The sequence below is a fragment of the Bipolaris maydis genome, assembly GCF_028858645.1.
Source record: "Bipolaris maydis strain C4 unplaced genomic scaffold PSV08scaffold_1, whole genome shotgun sequence".
NCBI lineage: Eukaryota > Fungi > Ascomycota > Dothideomycetes > Pleosporales > Pleosporaceae > Bipolaris > Bipolaris maydis.
Genome location: NW_027093857.1, coordinates 1,834,084 through 1,854,798, shown reverse-complemented (window position 1 = coordinate 1,854,798; position 20,715 = coordinate 1,834,084). Strand labels below are relative to the sequence as shown.

The following is a 20,715-nucleotide window of genomic DNA, read 5'->3' as shown; positions in this document are numbered from 1 at the left end:
AGAATTGCGTACCAGCATTATGTGACGTAGTACTCCCGCTTTAGAAACTCGTAGATGTAGTCGCCCTCATTATAGCCACCTATTGATGTGCCTGCTTTTGAGAGTCGCTCGCCACACTCGTCAACACTCTGACACTAGCTACCTGTTAGCATGAAGTCGATATAGGTCTTGCAACATAAACAACACATGACAAGCAAACCTTACCATGTCAGGATCGTATTTGGCATATTCGAAAAAGGCATTGACCTTGTTGATGTAATCAGGGGTGTTGAGATTGACCCCCTGGTTGCGAACCTCGTCACAGCCATGTCTACCACTTTTAGCGCACAACCCAGTGAACTCGACTAAGAACTTACGCTACAACTCTCCCCTCAATACCCTCCTCCTTTACAACATCCATGACGAGCTTGGCAGACATGATACGGTCAGCATGTTCGAGTTGATAGTCATCTTGGCCAGTCGAGAGCGACGCCAGGTAGTTCAGTACGTGGATATCGTCTGCACGCCTCTCACGCAGGATTGTTGCGATGATCTCCTTCAAATCTCTGATCGTATACGTAGCAGCTCTGTCAGTGGCTGTAATGCGAGAAATTTCTGCGCTGTATAGCATTTTCAACGACTCCTCTCGGCAAGCACGATATCCCTGGCCGTAATACGTGCTGTCTGGTAGACGAAGAAAGAGGATTTGAACATTGGATAGACCCAGAAGAGGCGAAGCCGCGACATCATATTTGTAGAGTGGAATCTTTGTGTTGTTGCGAACTGGGTTGTCTGAATTAGAATTAGTCAGGAAATCAGTCTCTCAGGTGATATTTACCTGCGGGTGCTCCTTCCAACCCATTCATACCACTCCCCCCTGACCCCCTCAACGATGCACTAGACATAATCTCATACGCCCTGCCCAACCCATACTCCAACTCTTCCCTCCTCGTTTCGTTCCTGGCCTCGCCTCCCGTATCCGCATTGAACACGACCGTAATAACGCACTTGAACACGAACAGATCATGAAGCACGTCCGGGTTCTGGAAGAGTAGGCTGTCGACAGTGTGGGCGGTGAAGTATATGGAGCCACTATTTAATGTTAGTAAAGGAATGATGGAGGATAATTGGGGGAGATGTACCCGGTGCAAGGGAAAGGGGAGGAGGTGGTAGATGAAGCGAGGGATAGGGTTGTTAGCAGAGTGAGGAGGAGGATGCAGTAGTGGTGCAGGAACATGGCCACAGATTATGGAGGAAAAGAAACGAGTGATGGAATACGAGTAGAGGAGAGATGGAGGAAGAAAGTGGGAGAGGTTGACAAGACAAGGCTTGCAAATGTGTTGAGGCCAAATATTTGTACAAGCAGTAACGACGCTTTGCTTGGGAAGGCACGCACTGGAGGCTACCAATGCTATCTATCTATGATTTCACACTATCAGAACACGCAACAGCATACACATAGCATTTCAACAACGAACCAATTGACGGCACAAAAGTGTACCTCAAGCTTGTGGATGAAACTGATGATGACTATTTGAATTCAATTTCCTGGCTCGTAGAAAGATGACAATATCGAAAATTTAACAAGTAAAAAAAGAATGTCGTTCATACTCAGGTATATCAATGCTATATGAGTCTACAAAGTGTCGTGACTTCGTTACCATTACTCGGATGCAAAACATAAAACAGTCATCAAATAATGTCATCATAGACATACCGAAAACCCATCGTAACAGTCATTAAAATAAAAATCTGGTATCCAAAAAAAGGTATTAAGACGTGAAACCAACAAAACACTATCGGAAAATTGAAGCCAAAACGCTCTCCAAAGTATCAGCCAGTGGATCCTCAAGCCTCTTCTGCCCGTTCTCGTCGAAGCGTGGTGGCAGCTCAATCGTCGCATCGGATGCATCCGACCCAGGAGACTCGTCTCGGTGGTGTCTCTTACGACTCCTGCCAGACTCCCTCGAACTTTGTGAGTTATCATCGTCTCGATGTCGCCTCCGTCTCCTGTGCCCACGATGTTCCTTATCGCTCTCGTCACCGTCAGGAGAAGGCTCTCGAGAAGGTTCTCGAGCGGGCTCCTCCTGCGGCTCTAGATTGAACTTGACACTTTTCTCTTCCTCTGGAGCTGGAGGAGCTGGAGGAGTTGGAGGAGTTGGAGGAGCTGGACTAGGACTGCGAGACTTCTCTACGGGACCTATTCACATATCAGCAATGATGTTCAGCACCACCGGCTGGCAGCGTCCCAAACCCACCACGTGCAGAAGCGAAGTTTTTGTGCTCGTTACCGATATGATTAGGGGCTGGAGCACTCACATTACCGTCCGTACGACGGGGTTGGCCATAGTAAGCATCGTGTGGTTGAGGAGGCGCATACGGGTTTCCGACATGGACATCGCTATGAGGCGGATGGATGTATTGCGATGGATGGTTGGGTTCGTAAGCGGTATTAGGTGGAGGGGGGTAGTCAGCTGGATTGTAGGGTGGGTAAGGACTGTGAGCGTTGGGATCGACGGCGGGTGCATTAGGAGGTGGAGGGAAATAGTTCGTCTCAGGGAAGTAGCGTGAATCATTGGTATAGGCTGTGGATGCGGTAGGGCTACCATATGGACTTTCATAGGTACCAGTCGAGTATGCCGAATCCTCCTCGCCTGTTGATTTCTGAGCAAACTAGTTCCGATATGGGCGAAGGGTGGACTCACGTCGTCTTTCGGCTTCCTTTTCGGCCTTCTTACGATCCCGTCTCTTTGTTGCCTCATGAGCAGCCAAACCGGCCACACCAGCAACTGCTGCCGTCTCTGCAACCGCCCGTGCCCGACTCTTACTCCGGCTCCGGCTCTTACCGCCCGAAGAAGAAGAAGAAGAGCTTCGTCGACGTCTACGGCGCGAGCGGGTTCGGTCTCGACTGCGACTACGGCTGCGGCTACGGCTCCGACTTCTTGCTGGACGATCGGTGTAGATCGGATCACCGCCGTACTCTACTAAGACTGGTTCACTCACTGTACTTTGACGCCTGCTACGGCTGCGCCCGGTAAGACGGGAGAGGACTGACCTCGATCTGGAACGTGACCTTGACCTCGAGCGCGATGCTTCCCTAGCTTCCTTCTTAGCCTTGCGTTTCTCATAGAGTCCAGTGATAGCTGCGCCAGTGACACCAGCGGCAGCGATCGGTACACCCTGTCGAATGCGGCTTGGAGAGCGCTTTCCCTCACGCTTCCGAGATTTGCTGCGTCGTCGTTCAGCGAGGCCAGCGAGAACAGCACTAGCTAGGCCAACTTCTGCTACTCGCTTATTGCGGTGCTCGGGGTCCATGTGCTTGCTCGTACTACGAGACCTACTCCTGTCTGATACCACCGAGACAGACCTCGACTTTCTGCGGCCCCTCCTATGGCGTGACTTGCTCCTATGACGCGACCTGCTGCGGTGTCGATCTTCTATGATTGTGACCGTCTCTTCCTTAGTCTTGGCCCTGTTCCTTTGTCCAGCAGCGTAGGCAAGAGCTCCGACGCCTGCGAGAGCGGCAAGAGTACCAAGCTCTCGAGCCCTGGATTTGCTGCGGTGACGCGACTTGCTGCGGTGACGAGACCTGTGACGTCGGTGCTCTCTACCCCTGTCCAAAGAGACAGACCGAGAACGAGAGCGGGAACGGTTGTTGAACCTGTCGAGAGCTACGGCACTCACGGCACCTAGCGTGCCATAGCCAAGGGCATTACCAATGGAGCCGCCAGGTGCTTCACCCTTTCTCTTGCGGTGATGTCTGATAATCTGGCCAGCAGCGACGCCAGCAAGGGCACCTGCAGCGACGTCACGTTTGACGCGGGTTTCGCTTCCACCCCAGGTATCCTTGGTTTTGTAATAATACACGTCATCATCGCTGTAGTAGTTCTGTTCCTCGTCGTAATGGTGTCCACGGTCAATCTCCTTGTATCGACGTTCATAGTAGTAGTCCTGCTCTTGCTGCTGTCGAACAGCCGGCCTTTCCTCTTCATAGACGGGCTCCGGTACGCGTTCACGAATGATGATGGGCTGAGGGGCCTCCTCTCGGATAATAATGGGTTGCATCTGCATCTGCATAGGCTGGGCGGCTTCATTGCGGATGTAGATGGACTGGGGAGTGGCCTGTGGCTGCGGTTGCGGTTCAGGGCGGAAATACTCGGTGGACCTGGAATACTTTTCCAATTCGTACGGCTGCTCCCGGGGGAAGATTTCCTCGTCACGCTCATATTCGCGCGAGATGCGGATCTCAGTGCGTGCTGGAGAGGGGGCACGCTCATACTCACGCTCATACTCGCGGTGGATGCGGTACTCGGATCGCTGTGGTGAGGGCGAACGGTCGGCATAGTGGTAGTGCCTGACTTCACGAACAGGCTCGACGCTTCGCTCAATAACGTAGTCCTTGACGGAGCGGTGGTCGTCAAAGTCGTTGCGGCTGCGCTGGACCAGCCGCATCTCGGACTCGTATGTGTCTTCCTCGAGGGTGCGATCAGGGAGTTTGTAGCGCCTGACCGTGGTGTAGCCACCGCCGCCATTGCGCGATGAGCCGGTGTCCCATTCGCGCTCGCGCTCCGTCTTCTTGTAGATGACGGACATTGGTGCGGCGGAAGAGTGGGGAAGTGGTTGAAGGGCGGGTGGTGGGGTAAGTTGTGGTCAAGGCGGAAGCGGGCGCAAAAGGGTATTTGTTGCGGGCAGTGTGTGTCGGCCAGGAAATGGGATGCTTGGCTATTACTCAGCCAGCGGCTACACGGCGCTGCTGATGTGAGTGTGAAAGGCAGCCCCCCGTCGCTTGCGAGCCGTGGTCGATTGGTGAAGAGGGAGGGGGATCAGGCCGGGCAGGTAGGTACACGATGGGAGACGGGCAATGCTGGTACTTGGGGTGGAATAGCAGACGCCGGCGGGGTAATAAGAGAGAGGGAGGGCAGGAGAGGCAGCGAGGCAGCGAGGCAGACGACGTCAAGTGTCATGGAGGGCGGATCGCGTCAGAAGACAGGGTTGGGTTCTCGACTGCCCAGATGCTGGAACGCAGCACCCGGTTGACGTCATGGGGGTACTGTCCGCAGGCCTCGACCAGGATGCAATCAGACATGGGCCTTGGGCGCAGGTGCTGTGGTTGCCCAGGGCCAATTATGTACGGCATGCCGTATGCTGCGGCTTGTAAGTACACAGTCAGTAACATGCAGGGGCAGTGCACACGGAGATGGGTGGCGGCCCTATGCGACGGTGCTTTGGTGTGCAACAGCGCCCTCAGCGGGCACCGTGGCCGCCCTACCATTGCCGTGGAGCGACAGCGGGAGAGCGGCCGTGGTATCATGCGAACCGCTGCCTACACGCTGCCACATTCGCTAGAAGTTTCTTTTAGTGGGCTCGACGAGTGACCGGACGTTGCGCCATGCCTGCGTCGCATAGCCCCGCATGCCGTATGAGGTCGCGGCCAGCGACCATGTGCACGTCGCCCGAGCAGACGCCTCGATCCGCTGACACGCCGCCTGTCACGCCGCCAGCATGGCCCGCCTGGGATCCACGGCACTGGACGGTGGCTATTTCAGCAATGCCCGGCTGCAGCACCGCCAGAGGGCCATGAGAATACACAGTCTCCTCCCTCTCTGCTGCACAGCTTACACCTGCATACATACTGCTAACGCCTAATAGTAGTGAGGCGACCCAACACTTCTGGGGTCTCCCTGCTAGCCCTATGCACTACCACTACCTCTGATTCGACTTTGCGTACGCATGTACAGTCAAGGCAGCATCCAAGAGAGACATCAGACGACCTTTTTTTCCCCCAGTCCCCTCCAGAGGCTGTCCAATCGACCCAAAGGCTGCCCGCGGGCCGTTCCAGAAGATGCCACCCAGTCTGTTGAGTGTTTCTGTAGCCCTGCGCATAGCACACGTGGAAGAAAGGTGCTATTGCGACTCAAAAATGTCCTACTACAAATGAGTCGATTCCTTTCCATGACCAGCGGTCCGCAACCTGCCGCAAATTGGGGCGGCATGATTGTTCACGTCTCAGGCGTCTCCTAGTACACTGCTCAGCTCCTGCCACAGCTCTTGACAGATGTACATATCATCAGCCTCCGCCACCATCAGCTGCTCACCGGAACCACACACTACTGCGAAAACCCACTGCGCCAAATATCATACCAACCCATGCGTCCTTCCGTATGGTGGCACCAGCTCCGCTCATATGGCCCCTCGATGTCAATCAACCCTTCTTCATAGTCGCCAAGTCGGAATGATATTAGTAGCATACTAGACGCCGCAGCTATCCAGAATCTTCTATTAGGCTAGGAACAGAAGAGCAATGCAGTACAATCTCGATCCACAGGAAATCCCCAACAACAATGCCATATCCATCACGACGTATACCAAGCCTAAACGCCAAAGGGGTTTGTTTTACAATCCCCTACAAAATGCTCACTTTCTTTACGCCGCTCGTGCTTAAACAATGCCGTAAACCCGCTTTGCAATAAAGTAGCAGGCCAGTCCAAACGTAATAAGGCCCCCAGTAATGGACCAGAACCAATTAAGGTTTTCAATATCTTGTCCGGGCACAAGACTAGCTTTGGGTCAGCAACTCATCTTGGCCCCATGTAATCTTATCCACTTACCAGTTCATGCCCCAGATGCCAGTCACAACGTTCATGGGCAGCACAATTGTACCCAGCACCGTCAGCTTGCCTAGAATGTCAGACGTCTTTTCTTGCCGCTCATTCATCCGGATGTTGATCTGCGCCAGGTAGTTGCTGTGCGCGCGTGAAAGAAGACTGTAACTCCTCGTTAGTCTGCACCTCCACCAACCCACTTGTCACACTTACTTCTCATAGTGGCTCAAATTGCCAGTCATGGTAACAATATGATCTTGGATGTCTCCCAGATACATGCCGATTTCGTTGCGGGGTGCAATGTCCCACTGCTCGTTGCATCGCTTTGCAAATCCCTTGATGACATCGGCCTTGTTGCCCAACAGCCGGTACAGGCTCATCACCTTCTTTCGACACTCGCCAACCCGACGCAGCATGTCTCGGCCCGTGTCCTGCTGTGACTTGACCTCGGGCGGATCCTTGTAGTGCGGGTTGTTGTAGCTGTGACTCTTCTCCTTCTCCGCCTCTTGTTCTTCATCGCTCGAGTGAAGACGCAGAATGGCTTCGTCAATGTCGTCCACTTCCTCCTCGATCTTCTGAATCATGGGCGCATACGCATCCGTCACATCGTCAATTATGGCATACGAGATCCAGTCAGGCGACAGAACCAGATAGTCGGACAGTTGGCGGATGCGGCGACGCACGTTTGCAGGGTGCGGTGTCAAGGAAAAGTGGAAGCTTATTACACCTTCCCGGAACACAACCACGTACAGGTTGACAGGATCCAAGTAGTCTTCGCTGTTCTCGTCCTGCTCAAACGTCCGATAGTTGATGAAATAGTAGTGCTTGAAGAGTTCGACCTTTTCGCGTTGTTCCTGCATCAAAATGTCCTCAGATGTCAAGGGGTGAATGCCAAATGTCTTGGAAATGACCTTCATCTCCGTCTCCGTGGGCGACATGACATCCAGCCACCACGCAGGTCGTGGGCCGTAGCGCTTCGGCTTCTCATCTTCAGGCTTTGGTGTTTCTGCTGGACGCGGCGTGGTCGAGCGTGTCTGCTCTCCAGACGAGTGCTTACCGTCCAATTTGGAAGCCGATCGCGAACTATGTCCATTGGTACCCGAGTGTAGCATATCATCCTCCGTATCAGAGCTATCGCTAGTGTCTTCGATAATCGGGGGATCTGGGACAAACAGATTTCTGAAACTTTGACCGGGCTGCAGCAGTTCGCTGATGCTTTGACTGTGGATGGTATTGTCAAAGGTTTCATTAAAATAAGTGAACCGATAGGGTGCATCGCTCGCCTCACGGTGCCAGACGCGTTGTCTGGGACGCAGACGACCTTCGACCATGAGCGGTTCGCTCACCTTGCGCATGCGCATGCCATCCATGGTCCGCTGCTCCTTCTCCTGGTTTGCCCAGGCCTGTAGTACATCGAGATCAGGCCAGCGGCGGCGTCTCCGTCGGCTCGTGGGCTCACCAGTCGTCGGCGCGTTCATGTAATCCTCGTGTCCTATTTCAGACATGGCCTCGTGTGGAAAGCAGACATCTTCAAGTGCCGTTGTGGTCATACGACGTCTCAAATCGCCAGCAGAAGGAGGTGAGCCTCCATGCTCGTCCCCGTCTATGTTGATCAACGCATCTCGATTCCTGCTGCTGGGTCGGCCGGGATCGGACATGTGGTCGAGATCTGTTGGGATCATGACATCGTCCAGCCCAGAGTGGGCCTCAAAGGTCGGGCTGGTGGGCACGGACGGGGGGTTATTAACATCGTAGTCGTTGAGATTGGTGGCAGAGTGATGGTGCTGGGTGAAGAGGTCGGGTCGATGTTCAGGCATCGCCATATGCTTGGGAGCAGACAAGGACGTGCCGCTCCTGCTGCGTGCGTTGCCGCTGTTTGAGCCATAGCTTGTGCCTGACCTGATGTCACGAACAGAGGAGCTCATCAAGGGGGTCCTGTCGTTGGTGTCGTCGTCGTCTTCGCCGTCGTCGGCGGCATCGCTGTGGTGAAGCAGGTCGGAGGTATGCGAGAGGCGCGACCTGCCGTATGAGTTTGCTGGCTTCGAGGGCTGCAGACGTTGGGGGTTGGGGGTGGATTGGCTCCCCCGAGGCGGGAACATGGACGTCACAGGCACGCTTGGACGACGCGTCCTGATGGTGGGCTGTTCGCGGTGGTCCAGCAGGGCCTCGCTCTCGAGGCTGGTGTTGCTGAGGTTGCTGTGGGTGCGGTAGAAGCTGCTGCTCCCTCGTGACTGGCCATGGCTGGCGGCGTTGGCGAGGGTGGGACGCTCATCCATCGAGTCAGCCTGTGGCAGATCGGCTCCTGCGGCAAAGGACGGGCGACGGTTGCGCCTCTTCTTTCCGCCACGATGCGTCTTCTTCTTCTTTTTGGGCAGAGCAGAGGCAGAGTCAGCGTCTTGTCCTTGGCGCGAAACAGGATCCGAGGCTGCAGCTGTCGCGTACGAAGCATGACCTGAGTTAGCAGCGCTGGCGGGTCCAGGCCCAGTGGAGGAATTGGACGGCATTGCAGCAGGGCGCGCCTCGAAACGGCAGCAATGATGAGGCTACTGTGGGTGCGCGAGGGGGCGTAGATACAGTGGATGGGCCACTGGGATGCAGACACGCAGGCGACTGGAAGGAGAAGCGCATACGAGGACGAGCAGCGAAAGACGACATGTTCGTCCAGAATCTGGCAGTGACGTTATTGGAGGCCAGTGCTGCGGTGCGTGCGCCCAGCAGCTAACCATTGGCCCGCCTGCCCCAGCTTTCTGCCAGTTCGCACCTTGGGAACCGCCGGTGCTGCGCCTTGGCGGTGCCCTGCAAGCTGGCCATGGATATTTGTGCGCTTGGATGCGCGCATCTCTGCGCCAGCTTGCAGATTGCCATGGTGGGAACATGGCATTGATTGATGTTTGGCCGTGGTGGTGTGCATAACAGACGTCGTGTGCCCTGTTTCCTCTTTCGGACAGGCCGAGGACAGACGGGGGCGGGCCAGTTTCAAACACGCACACGCTATTCCTTCGCCCTTGGACTGATGCGATACAGATTTGCACCTGGCTGCACAACCATCTCGATGGATCATCTGTCAAATAGCTACATCACTCGCAATTATTTCATCGATGCAGGAAAATAAGCTGCATGCCCCTGCTCGACCACCCCGCTGCATGCAGAACCAGTCCCCTCTTCGTTGCTTTTCACATGTCGCCGACCTTACGTACGGTGCATACCGCCATTGTACGCCATGAGAACCGTCCTCTGTTGCCATTGGCCATCTACAGTACATATCGATACATTGGACCATAGTTCTCCAGTCCGATTTGATGCCCTGCTTCCCTGCCCTTTGCAGCTTCCTGCATCGCTGATTTTTGCTGCGCCAAAGTCCCATATTGTCTATCCAGCTTCTTGTTCTCCCAAGCAAGTAGAGTTCTCAACAAGATAGCCAGCAGGCAAAAGAGGAACATGAATCCCGCGCAAATCGACTGGCCTTTTACATACAGCGGCCCCTCTGATTGTGGATACAGTCGAGTTCCAAGGACCGGCCCACACTGCCCAATTAGGTTCGCCATCATCAGGCCAGTCCCTCTCCGCGTATCTGTACCCTGGTTGTTCATGATCCACGGCAGAACATTGCCAATGGCTGGGAATATGCCCGCAGCGGCCAGGAAGACTCCAAAGTATCTTGCTGCCACGGCCTTAGTCGTAGCCAAGATCACATAACCAGCACCCCCGATTGCTGTGAGTATGGCGATCACTATACCACGCTGTTGTGTGCGGTCTGCAATGTAGCAAGTCACAATGACGGTGAGGAAAGAGACGAAGAAGGGTGGTGCCGTTAGTCCCTGTGCGTTCACCTGCGAGAATCCCATCTCAGTAAGGATGGTAGGCAAAAAGACTGGCAGCGATGAGAATGCTACGTTGCCGGAGAAATACATAATCTAAAAAATCGTTAGTTCGGTTGTTGACTTACCCAACGAGTTTACTCACGCCTAGGACCCAACTCTTCAAGTCTAGTACCGCTTCCAGCATTTCCTTCCACTCAATGCTTCCAATTCGAGTCCCCGTACCCACCTGTACTACACCACGCGCTTTAGCAACGGCCTTTTCCTCTTCGGTAAGAAATCGCGCTTTCTCTGGGCTGTCTGGCAAGAAGAACCATGTCACAACAGACATTACAACCGTCGGAAGTCCTTCTACGAGAAATAGTACGCGCCACTTTGCAAACGAAGGATTTCCGCTGGTAATGCCGTACGCCAGCGCCCCTGAAAACGTGTTTGCTAGCGGTGCGGCCGACAGGAACAATCCACATCTCAGACCGAGCTCGTGTCTGAGATAAAAGAATGAAAGCAGGAACGGTACGCCAGGTCCAAAAGCGATTTCGGCAACCCCCATGAGGAAGCGGAGCACCATCATTCCAGCCCATGATTGAGCTCCGGCTTGTGCGCTCGATATCACGCCCCATGCGAAGACACATCCTGCAGCCCAGCGATGCGGAGGCACGACTTTCCACATGACGATCAGGAAGCCAAAGACAATATAGGAAATGTAAAATATCGTTAGGAGCCATGAGTATTTCGAGCTACTGAGGTGGAGGTCTTTTTCCATACCGGCAATGCGCGCGTTCCTGTATTTTGTGTCAGCGGTTGGCTCTAAGCAAGTTCCTGATGTATCGCATTACCCAATATTGGATCTGTCGAGAAAAGCAAGAAGATACAGCGCTGCTAGCAGTGGGACAACGTGTTTGTCCAGTTTCCGTCGTACACGCTTTGCGATGACTGGATCAATCTCTCCTATGACAGACGCGTCTGAAATACCGTCTCCATTATTCTCGACTGCCACCGTGTCAATCTTCTCTTCGTCCTGGCTCTCGCTTGCATAGTATCTCTTGGTTGAAAACGGCGCCATCGTGAGTCCGACGTACTCGACGACAGGAAGGAAAGCGAGACGGCACACACAAGGCACCTAGTCACACATCGGATGGTCGGGAATATATAAGAAACCTAAGCTTTACTCCGGAATGCTTACCCCAAATGCCGAGACGACATCTGACCCATCGCGCCATTCATGATAGGTCGAGGGCCCTACAGTTGAGACAAGGATTTGTGGGGTTCGGGGGAGCGATCGACAATGATGAGCAATGGTGCTCAGCGGAAGCAAACAAGCAGACCCGCCGACACCGGAGTCTGGCCGAAGTTAAGGACTTCAGGGTGCCCAAGCGTGTGCTGACTACCATTTGGACAGCTGTACGACCATTCCGCTACACATGGGCTGCAAGGTCCCGGTTCATACCAGCATACCAATTCGTGTCGAGATGAAAGCATCGTAGCACGTGTTTATCTGGTATCCACGATTCACATGCACAACTGACAACTATGGATCCTTGGAATAATGATATACTGCTGATATTAAATTGCTTACTCCCGAAACTGAGTATCTATTCTTACACCATAACGCCGAAGGACGAAAGCACCCTCGCAAATCAGATGGAAATATGCTGCATGATTTGCCCCTGACCAACTTGCGGACCCAGCCTGGGTAAAGGCTTATATTTGTGCTGCTGCACCGGAGTCCGGCTTTGTCCTGGCAATGTATTCGTTCCTGGATAAGGTTTCTTCGGATCTGGTTTCTTTTGTTCAACCGGCGGTGTAAACGGCTTCGGTTGGCCTGGCTTCACGGCTGTCTTCTTCTCGGTAGGATATGCTGGCTTAGGGATGCCGGTATTCGGAGCAGCAGATGTTGCACCTGAACCCTTGAATGGGGGGATGGATTTGGTAGCTCCGCCGAGCGCTTTACGTCCACCCCCCACGACGCTGCCCGGGCCTTTTGTTGCTGTGGATGAAAGTGTGCCGATTGTGCTGTTTGCACGACCCACGACGCCTCCGGTTGCTCTGGATGCGGTGCCTGTGACTCCGCCAATGGCTTTGTTGGCTCCTCCTGCCGTCTTCTTAGCCCCGCCTACAGCTCCTTTTACTTGATTACCGCCGGGATACTTCTTCGCGCCCAAGGGTAATCCGCTTGTCGGTGGTTTGACATTCACAGGCGTGGAATTCGAGCGCTTCATTGCGGGTTTACGGGCAGTCGAGGGCAGGGCCTTTGCTGAAGGCTTATAAGACTGGCCTGTGATGGCAGTGCCATAGCCAGTTGCCTTTTTTTCTATGCCTAAGAGATGAATTCAGTCAGCATTTCTCAAGAAGAGTCGAGGACATGGCATTCGATATGAATCTGGGAGGGTTCTGGGAGTGGAGCAAAAAAGTGCCAAACCTACCGGTTCCTATACTTCTACCGCTATTCTCAATCATATCCCCAGCTTTAATCAACGCATTCCCACCAAATTCCCCCACCGATTTCTTCCCCGCATCCACAAACCCCTCGACAGAATTCCAGATGATGTTTGAAATGAAGCTCGTCATTTTCGCAGATGCAACGAGAGCAGAGGTAACACTTGCGACCAATCTCTCAAGCTAGCAAACGCAATGGATTCGAGAATATCAGTTACAAAACAGGGTTTGTAGTAGCTCTAGATGCAGCCCTAATGTAGAATATAGTATGTGTGCAGTAGTAAAGTAAGTAGTAAGAAACTCAATCCCTCTCCCCAAGAACACAGCCATCACTCCAGACTCACCCAGACCCTCTTTTCTCTCCCAATTCGCCGCCGATCTCTTGTCATTGCGGCAAAAAGTTGCGCCACTGCGCAACTCTTTGGAACCGGTTTCGAGAATGCAGGGGTGCGTGCGTGCGACTACCGGTGTGCGCTATCCCGCCGCAGCAGCAAACCCCGCATCTTTATGACGTACACTTTACCACAGAATGTCCCGCCCAACTCAGCTATGGCGCGTGTCGATCCCTGCTACACAACGCAGGTTTTCTTTGGGTCCTTTGGGCGTGACGAGGCCCGGCTTGCTGTTAGTAGGAGGGCATATGTGGCAAGTGTCCATTTTCCTTTTCTAGTGAGAAGGCCATTTTACTTTTGTTTCAGGGGTAACCTTACCAGACGACATCACGAGAACAGCAACCACCCAAGAAAAAGAGTTTTGCAGTAGTATTAAGATTTTTCGTTTGTCATTCTCATCTATGACTATTCGTACAAAAAAACAAGCCCTGCTTATTTGTGTTTGAAAAAAAATAAAGCCACCTATTTCGTTATACATATGGAAAAACGCAGTCCTCCAAACGCCACTGTAAAAGAAGAAAAAATTGAAATGGAAAATGAATAACGTGGTGAAGACAGGATTGTTGCCATTCAAGCCGAAACTGAGCAAAGCAAAAGAAATGAAAAAAAGAACTAAGCACCCTGCCTAGCCTTCTCAGCACAAATCAGGGCGATGATGCGGCTCAACTCGGCACTCTGGGCAAACTGCTCCTGCTTCGTCTTCTCATCCACATCCTCGCACGCAGCAATGTCGTTGCTAACAGTCAACATGCGGTTCTGCAGCGTCAACAGCTTAGACAGCGTATTATCGAGGAAGGGCGCGCTAAAAGTGATGTTTGTGGGCGAAGCGCCGCTGTTGGGGATGCGCATTTCGAGCTTTCGCGGGGGCTTGCGGGGCGCGGGTTGCGGTTGTACGGCGCCATTTTGTGGCTGAGGCCTTTTTGGGGGGAACAAATACTTGTCAGTGAATGATCTTTCTTTGAAAGGGGGGAGAGAAGGAGAAGGTAGGGAGACTCACTTTTCTCGCTCGACAAACGTCATGTTTTCTGCCATTTCGGCGACGCGGTTGGCGATTCTCGAGGCCATGATGGTGTAAGGTGACATTTGGGGGTGCGATGCTCCGTTTGTGGCTCCGTTTACGGCGCCGTTTGTTTGAGGCTTCTTGGTTGCGGCTGTGCCTGCCTTCTTGACGTTTCTTGTGGGAGTCGTCTTGTTGGGGGTGTGTCTGACGGGCGCTGATGCTACTGAGGCAGGCATTGTGGTAGATGTGTGATGTTTCTTTTGAGAATGATTCTGATGAATACGTGTCAGCGGATAGAACTTGGAATGTCTGCCAATACTGCACACGGACAAGGTTGGCTGTCAAGGGGGGACTACTGACTGCTTAGTCAAAATGTGGACGATGACTCTGAGAGGAAATACAGGCGATGCTATTGAGGAGCAGATGTATACTGCGGAGTGCGTATATTATTTAGTGAGGAAGCTAACGAGCTAGCAGAGAGGGAATGGTTATGGTCCCATATCTTGCTTTGGCGTGGCCATAGTGCACAGCGCCACACATCGACGTCATATCGCGGCTGACAGACCAGGGTTGACGGAGACGCAAGTGGAGCAGCCGTCTTGATCTCGACCCTGCACTGACGTCGCGGGTCGCGGGTAGCCCGTTACTGGGGGGAGGGTGCGCGGCTTTGTGTTTGCCGTTTGGACATTTGAATGTTTGCGTGTTTCTGCTACTTTTCAAGATGCCACCAGCGACAAAGAAGCCTACGCCCGCTACCAAGTCAACGGCTCCCAAACCTCCCGCTAAGCTGTCGACGGGCGCTGCTGCGGGCCAATCAGCGACTAGAACACCAGTGCCGGCATCTGTCAAGAGGAAGAAGAAGGACGACCTGGGTGCTGGGCTGCGAATCTCAAAAGACAATGTTGATGCGCATCCAGCTGGGCCGCCGCGCTATGGCGAGCTGACACAGGCAGAGAGAGCATTCACATTGGCCTCGACCTTTTTGTCTGGAGTGCTAGCGTATGTATATCTAGTCGTCGCCCTCGGGTTGCAATCAAACTGACGTACCGTAGCATAAGCGCTTCGCAGTTCCTAGGCGCACCGTTGAAACTCATCGATCCTCAATTCTACGATGGATACATGGCCTATACCAAAGAATGCTTCGCCATCCTCATCACCTGCCTGACCCAATGGTGGGCACCAACAGTCGTCCGTGTCTCTGGCGACTCCACCATGGTCGGGCAGCTCATCAAGCGTAAAGATGGTTCTCTTCAATGTAACTTTGCCGACCGTATGGTCCTCATGGCGAACCACCAGCTCTACACCGACTGGCTTTACCTATGGTGGATTGCCTACACGAATAACATGCATGGCTTCATATACATCATCCTGAAGGAGTCGTTGAAGAACATACCCATTATCGGGTGGGGCGCACAGTTCTATAACTTCATCTTTTTATCAAGGAAGTGGGAAGAGGACGAAAGAACTTTTAAGAAGCACCTCTCCAAGTTGAACAAGAAGGGCGATCCTATGTGGCTTATCATTTTCCCCGAAGGAACGAACCTGTCTCCGACGACTCGGGAAAAAAGCAAGAAATGGGCGGAAAAGAACGGACTCCAGGATATGAAGCACCAGCTACTTCCTCGTAGCACGGGTCTCAAGTTTTGTCTCAACGAATTGAAGGATACTACAGATTGGCTCTATGACTGCACAATTGCATACGAAGGGATACCACCCGGCCAATATGGACAAGACATATTCACACTGCGCTCCTCATTCTTCGAAGGTCGGCCCCCGAAATCCGTAAACATGCACTGGCGCCGCTTCCGCCTCGCAGACATTCCCTACGAAAATACACACGCATTCGAAGTTTGGCTGAGAAACCGCTGGCGAGAAAAGGACTACATGCTCGAATACTTTAACCGCAACAACCGATTCCCGGCCGAAGACTTTTGGAAAAATCACCTCGACATGGACGTCCGGAGCGAGTCTAGCCGCAGCAACGGCAAAACTATCCGCACCGTCCCCCGTCCTGCAGTCCAGATAGAAACCGAAGTTAAGAGCGGCAACTGGAACGAATTCGTCAAAATCTTTGCACCAATTACATCCATCATGATGGCCCTGACCGTCGCCTACGGTGCCTCTCCCGACGACATACCCATACCAGGCGGCAAAGAGTTCTTCGAAAACCACATGAAGATGCTCCTAGGCCAAGGCACCGGCGACATGAGCAAACTCCCTAGCCCAGACCAACTCGAGAAAATGATCGAAGGCGCCGCGAAAATGGGCGCCGAACAAGCCGCCTCCCCAGACCAAATGTCAAACGTCCAACGCCTGACGCAAGAAAACCTTGCGAAACTCGTAAAGGAAACAGCAATATCAAGCGGTGCCGTACTACCCAACGGCATGCACCGTCCCACATCAACCATGCCACCACCACCAAAAACCCTACAAACGCCCAACGCAAATGCTAAGCTTCCGATCCGTAAAGCCCAAAGCGCCGCCGCCGCGGCGACAGGAGCGACTAAGAAGCCCATTTCCCCTGCCACCCCTTCCAAACCCAGCGCCTCTCCCGTAAAGAAACCCACCCCCAACGGCCCCACCAAGGACGTCCTCCTCGCTTCAGGCGTCACCATCAAAATCCCCCAGACACAAGCTGAGCAGGCGAAACAAACAGGCACCGTGACGCTGAATAATGGGCTTGTGATTAAGATTGACAAAAAGGAGATCGAGGAGGCGCAGAAGAAGGTGAAGGAGGGAGGCGGAGCAGCAGCAGGAGGAGGCACGGTGGTGACGAAGAGTGGGGTGCCGATTAAGATTACGCCTGGGGGAGGGGCAGCGAAGAAGGTTGGGGGAGGAACAGGAGGAGGAGGAAATGCGGGAGGGAGGAACAAGGTAGGGGGTGGACCGAGGAAGATTTGAGGATACTGGGTAAGAATAAAGGGCGTTTTTTTCTCTTTCTTTTGGGAGGATTGAAATCTGGGAGAATATTGGCCTTCAGCGCGGAAAAAAGGGCTGTATGAATGCTTCGTAAATGATGGGCTAGCGGGGGGTTTTTTTTTGCTTCCCCCCTTTGTTGATATCTTATTAATAAAACTCCCGTCGTCCTGTATGTACGTACAAAACACTTTGCATACTATGCAATCTTTATTTCCAAGAAAAAAGAAACACAATCATCTAACACATGTACCCCATCTCTCACCTCTTCTTCTTCGCCAATTCTTCCTGCTGTAACTTGTGCATCCTGGCTCTTGCGCTCTTACTGCCTCCCATCTTGGGTCCTGAAATCGATGGCGCCGCACCCTTTGCTGCTGACGCTGCTGATTTACGGGCTGCGTGGTGCTGGCGTCTTGCTTCCATGGACTCGAAATACTCGGTGCGGAATTGCTCGACGAGCGCGTCGTCGGCGTTTCCATGGGTGGAGGTTGTGGCGAGGGGGATGGATGCGGGGGGAGCATCGAAGTAGTCGACTGTTGTGGAGTAAAGTGGTTAGTAGGAATGAAAGAATACATAGAAAGAAACATGGTGGGAGACATACGCTTTGCCTCGCTAAGTACGGCTTCGACCATCTGATCGCGCTTCTTGTCCTCGTCCGTCTTCCCGCCCCCTCTCGGCTTGCGCCACGCATAGCCATACTTGTTTTGTGGTACCTTGCCTGCCGGTTGTTCAGGTTCGCCCTTCTCCAGTCGTTTCCAAGCCTGCTCGATGCGTGTCTTGGCTTCTGGACCCAGATCCACTTCTTGAAGCTTGCCCCGGCCCGCTGCCAATCGCTCGCTATGTTCCTTATCCAGTGGATTCCCTGTTCCCGCTGGCGCACGTGCGGATGTTCTTGAAGTAAATGTGTGTTGTAGATCTGGCGCGATGGCCGCTACTGAGGCCTGAAGGTGCTGTGGGATAGGCCAGCCGTATTGACGATAGTTCTTTTCAGCCATGCGGGCTTCTACGTATTCCGACCTAGCACATCAGTGTCTGCACTTGCCACACCCAGACGCGCCGACCTTTTGGGCCCTGTCGCATGCTCCACTTACATCTGCTTGTCGTCTCGATCTACAACCTGTCCCGTCTGTGCGACAAAACGCCCCGTATATTGATCTGGCCGCGGTGCGTCGTCCATGTGAACCATGTCCGTCCGGGGAACCTCTGCCTTGCGCACGCCTTCCTTGAGGCGATCCCGATGGCGCTTTCTGTCGCGGAGTATCTCTTTCAGGTTGGGAACCGACTCTTCATCGTTGTTGGCTTCGTTCGAGTGCGACGACGCGTGCTGCAAACTGGCTGCATCTGGGGATTGCGAGTTGACGACGGTAGGCGCATCTTCTTCAACAGCGACACGCTTCGGGTGGGCAGTTTTGCGACGCTTGAAGCGTATTGCAGATGCTGGACTGTCGTCTTGTACCGTTGCCATGTTCCGGAAATCTGCACGAGTTTGTTATGCAGCGTGTAGGCTGTCCAGGAGTGTCGAAGTGCTAAGGACCGAGGTCGCGAATGGTACTACCAGGTAAAAGGGTCCACAACGTCATTGACAGACACCTTTACTTTGCCTACCGGGTATGGGCCTGTGGATAGAAAGCAGTACTTCCATTACATTGCAAAACCATGTTTGAGCAGGAGCAACAAATAGTCATTCGGTCCGTACCCCAAAAATACGCGTCATGGGTCCACACCGCACTATCACACAAACGCACAATCAGATGAACCATGAGACCTGGAGCACCTGCATGGCGTGATTCTCACCTTACATAGCCAGTTCCCCGCCAGTTCTCCACACCAGTATTTAACATTCCTCAGCCCTGTCACTTACGCCATTGGGAACATTCTTTTCCTCTCTCGAATACATCACACAAACTTCACGAATAAGCCAAGCGGATACATGTCAATTTTCAAGTGTTTTTGTTCATTGCGATGATAATTTACGTATTCTTTCGGCTTGCCTGTACAATAAGCCCACCATCATAACGCACAAACGCCCTTGCCCTAATCGATACATTGAGTAACGAGAGACTAAACATCAGGTTTCTCCATAGGCCATTTTTCGTCTTTTCCCTTGGTGTCTTCGGTATCAATTTATGCTCAACATACTTCTTAGGCTGCCGCAGAGGACACAGTCTCGACTTCAACCTTTGGCAACGGCGCCGATTTGCCGCCCAGATCTGTTTGTCGTGCCTTGGGGTTCTTGGTGTAGTAGTTGGAGATGGCGGATTTGATGGCATCCTCGGCAAGCATAGAGCAGTGTACTGTAGCTAGTGAGTATCTTCCCATCATACAAAACCTTTGATTAAAAAAACTCACGCTTTACAGGTGGTAGGCAGAGCTCTTTGGCAATCTCTGTGTTCTTAATCCGCGCCGCATCCTCCAATGTCATGCCCCGGACCAACTCGGTCAGATAACTCGAGCTGGCGATTGCACTGCCACATCCGAATGTCTTGAACTTAACATCGCTGATGGTGTTGTTGTTGGGGTCGACTCGGATCTGGAGCTTCATAACATCGCCACACGCGGGTGCGCCGACGAGTCCAGTGCCGACATCGCTATCAGTCTTTGACATTGAACCGACATTTCGTGGCCTGTTGTAGTGGTCGAGCAGTGCTACGCATGTCAGTTGAGCATTCTCATACAATTGCTGTATCGGACAAGGTTGGCCCAATCACAGGTGAGTCTTGCAAGCTCCCCGATATCGCCATGCCATCCACCTTCAGGCCAAGTAAGTAAAGGGTGACTTATCTTTCTCGTGGTATTGCCGCCTTCCGACTGCTGATACTGCAGATGCTGCTGTGCGGATGGGCGATGCGATGCTGGGTCTCGCGGCGGTTGCAAGTACTCGTCCGGCCTGGGCAGGCACGGCTGCTGCGACTCTCCTGAACATGATGATGGACTCGGTATGCGCAGTTTATTCGTTTAAAAAATCGATATTTCGAAGTTATTGTGGTAGCAGGTAGGTGTTGGGGTGTGTGTGTAGGTGTGGCGGAGATGATAGATGGCGACGGGCAATAGAAGTACTGCGCGGAAAAGCGTGATCGGCGACGTAATCTGTGCGCTAACTACCCCACACTTAGCACTTTGTCTCATGGTCGGCCAGTCGAGTCGGAGATAAACCGCCCAGCTCCGACAGAGTGAAGCTCGCTGGAAGCTTTCATTGCTGCTACAACACTACTAGTGGTATTTGGTTATTATTCACTTCGGCATACTACGTGCAGAGTAAGCGAATTTGTCCAGTCGATTTTATTTTTCAAAATACCATTGTCGTGGTGCTGGTATTTCGTAGTAAAGGTGGCTGGTTTTGGTTTGTCGAGGTTCTCCAGTTTCGCCGATCGACCGAAAACTTGCATCATCAGCCAAAAGCTTCTATGTCGCCGCAGAGCCCAGACGCTTCCATCCACGACATACTTGTCACATGGAAACTTTTGCTATTAATACATTCCGTATCTGCTTCATCTCTACAATGCTAACAATTGGGCAAAAGCCGTTGCCTTAAACACAGCTTCTTTTGGCCGTGCTACAACTATCAATGCTAA

At 52.9% G+C, this 20,715-nt stretch overlaps 9 protein-coding genes across 9 annotated transcripts; 1 reads left to right on the top strand and 8 right to left on the bottom strand.

Moving 5' to 3' along the window:
• Window positions 1–17: 17 nt before the first annotated feature.
• On the bottom strand, window positions 18–1,223 carry PSV08DRAFT_398050 (uncharacterized protein; the record flags this gene model as incomplete). Its single annotated transcript, XM_066093549.1, has 5 exons — window positions 1,122–1,223; window positions 818–1,071; window positions 357–771; window positions 205–310; window positions 18–134 (listed from the first exon to the last, which is right to left on the bottom strand). Exons 1-5 carry the CDS (start codon window positions 1,214–1,216, stop codon window positions 18–20), a joined length of 987 nt encoding a protein of 328 aa, XP_065949974.1. The 5' UTR covers window positions 1,217–1,223.
• Window positions 1,224–1,526: 303 nt separating this feature from the next.
• Window positions 1,527–4,572, bottom strand: PSV08DRAFT_376237 (uncharacterized protein; the record flags this gene model as incomplete). The annotated part of the gene is made up of 3 exons (XM_066093321.1): window positions 1,527–2,179; window positions 2,238–2,633; window positions 2,685–4,572. The coding sequence occupies 3 exons, from the start codon at window positions 4,570–4,572 to the stop codon at window positions 1,776–1,778; spliced, it is 2,688 nt and encodes an 895-aa protein (XP_065949973.1). The 3' UTR covers window positions 1,527–1,775.
• A 1,458-nt stretch (window positions 4,573–6,030) lies between these two features.
• Window positions 6,031–9,217, bottom strand: PSV08DRAFT_213764 (uncharacterized protein). The gene is made up of 3 exons (XM_014222873.1): window positions 6,795–9,217; window positions 6,588–6,743; window positions 6,031–6,535 (listed from the first exon to the last, which is right to left on the bottom strand). The coding sequence occupies exons 1-3, from the start codon at window positions 9,083–9,085 to the stop codon at window positions 6,418–6,420; spliced, it is 2,565 nt and encodes an 854-aa protein (XP_014078348.1). The 5' UTR covers window positions 9,086–9,217; the 3' UTR covers window positions 6,031–6,417.
• A 615-nt stretch (window positions 9,218–9,832) lies between these two features.
• Window positions 9,833–11,512, bottom strand: PSV08DRAFT_358075 (major facilitator superfamily domain-containing protein; the record flags this gene model as incomplete). The annotated part of the gene is made up of 3 exons (XM_014222871.2): window positions 11,236–11,512; window positions 10,545–11,181; window positions 9,833–10,495 (listed from the first exon to the last, which is right to left on the bottom strand). The coding sequence occupies exons 1-3, from the start codon at window positions 11,460–11,462 to the stop codon at window positions 9,833–9,835; spliced, it is 1,527 nt and encodes a 508-aa protein (XP_014078346.1). The 5' UTR covers window positions 11,463–11,512.
• A 524-nt stretch (window positions 11,513–12,036) lies between these two features.
• On the bottom strand, window positions 12,037–13,151 carry PSV08DRAFT_398047 (uncharacterized protein; the record flags this gene model as incomplete). Its single annotated transcript, XM_014222870.1, has 2 exons — window positions 12,823–13,151; window positions 12,037–12,716 (listed from the first exon to the last, which is right to left on the bottom strand). Exons 1-2 carry the CDS (start codon window positions 12,965–12,967, stop codon window positions 12,037–12,039), a joined length of 825 nt encoding a protein of 274 aa, XP_014078345.1. The 5' UTR covers window positions 12,968–13,151.
• Window positions 13,152–13,506: 355 nt separating this feature from the next.
• Window positions 13,507–14,635, bottom strand: PSV08DRAFT_398046 (uncharacterized protein). Its single transcript, XM_014222869.2, has 3 exons — window positions 14,588–14,635; window positions 14,225–14,499; window positions 13,507–14,143 (listed from the first exon to the last, which is right to left on the bottom strand). The coding sequence occupies exons 2-3, from the start codon at window positions 14,461–14,463 to the stop codon at window positions 13,840–13,842; spliced, it is 543 nt and encodes a 180-aa protein (XP_014078344.1). The 5' UTR covers window positions 14,464–14,499; window positions 14,588–14,635; the 3' UTR covers window positions 13,507–13,839.
• Window positions 14,636–14,948: 313 nt separating this feature from the next.
• PSV08DRAFT_193032 (acyltransferase-domain-containing protein) lies at window positions 14,949–17,240 on the top strand (the record flags this gene model as incomplete). The annotated part of the gene is made up of 2 exons (XM_014222868.2): window positions 14,949–15,226; window positions 15,280–17,240. 2 exons carry the CDS (start codon window positions 14,949–14,951, stop codon window positions 17,126–17,128), a joined length of 2,127 nt encoding a protein of 708 aa, XP_014078343.1. The 3' UTR covers window positions 17,129–17,240.
• Window positions 17,241–17,245: 5 nt separating this feature from the next.
• PSV08DRAFT_358071 (uncharacterized protein) lies at window positions 17,246–18,654 on the bottom strand. The gene is made up of 3 exons (XM_014222867.2): window positions 18,235–18,654; window positions 17,745–18,160; window positions 17,246–17,676 (listed from the first exon to the last, which is right to left on the bottom strand). The coding sequence occupies exons 1-3, from the start codon at window positions 18,606–18,608 to the stop codon at window positions 17,405–17,407; spliced, it is 1,062 nt and encodes a 353-aa protein (XP_014078342.1). The 5' UTR covers window positions 18,609–18,654; the 3' UTR covers window positions 17,246–17,404.
• A 587-nt stretch (window positions 18,655–19,241) lies between these two features.
• PSV08DRAFT_2307 (NifU-like N terminal domain-containing protein) lies at window positions 19,242–20,218 on the bottom strand. The gene is made up of 3 exons (XM_066092256.1): window positions 19,925–20,218; window positions 19,493–19,786; window positions 19,242–19,437 (listed from the first exon to the last, which is right to left on the bottom strand). The coding sequence occupies exons 1-3, from the start codon at window positions 20,064–20,066 to the stop codon at window positions 19,286–19,288; spliced, it is 588 nt and encodes a 195-aa protein (XP_065949972.1). The 5' UTR covers window positions 20,067–20,218; the 3' UTR covers window positions 19,242–19,285.
• Window positions 20,219–20,715: the final 497 nt, after the last annotated feature.

Excerpts from the sequence above, each read along its gene's own strand:
- PSV08DRAFT_213764 (XM_014222873.1), bottom strand. The coding sequence starts at position 9,085 with ATGCCGTCCAATTCCTCCACTGGGCCTGGACCCGCCAGCGCTGCTAAC. Across the intron at positions 6,744-6,794 it reads AATTTGAGCCACTATGAGAA|TCTTCTTTCACGCGCGCACA; the intron begins GTAAGTGTGACA and ends GAGGAGTTACAG. Across the intron at positions 6,536-6,587 it reads GGCATCTGGGGCATGAACTG|TCTTGTGCCCGGACAAGATA; the intron begins GTAAGTGGATAA and ends ACCCAAAGCTAG.
- PSV08DRAFT_398046 (XM_014222869.2), bottom strand. The coding sequence starts at position 14,463 with ATGCCTGCCTCAGTAGCATCAGCGCCCGTCAGACACACCCCCAACAAG. Across the intron at positions 14,144-14,224 it reads ACGTTTGTCGAGCGAGAAAA|GCCTCAGCCACAAAATGGCG; the intron begins GTGAGTCTCCCT and ends CCCCCCAAAAAG.
- PSV08DRAFT_358071 (XM_014222867.2), bottom strand. The coding sequence starts at position 18,608 with ATGGCAACGGTACAAGACGACAGTCCAGCATCTGCAATACGCTTCAAG. Across the intron at positions 18,161-18,234 it reads GATCGAGACGACAAGCAGAT|GTCGGAATACGTAGAAGCCC; the intron begins GTAAGTGGAGCA and ends CTGATGTGCTAG. Across the intron at positions 17,677-17,744 it reads CGTACTTAGCGAGGCAAAGC|TCGACTACTTCGATGCTCCC; the intron begins GTATGTCTCCCA and ends ACTCCACAACAG.
- PSV08DRAFT_2307 (XM_066092256.1), bottom strand. The coding sequence starts at position 20,066 with ATGTTCAGGAGAGTCGCAGCAGCCGTGCCTGCCCAGGCCGGACGAGTA. Across the intron at positions 19,787-19,924 it reads GCGGCAATACCACGAGAAAG|TGCTCGACCACTACAACAGG; the intron begins ATAAGTCACCCT and ends CATGCGTAGCAC. Across the intron at positions 19,438-19,492 it reads CTGCCTACCACCTGTAAAGC|TACACTGCTCTATGCTTGCC; the intron begins GTGAGTTTTTTT and ends CACTAGCTACAG.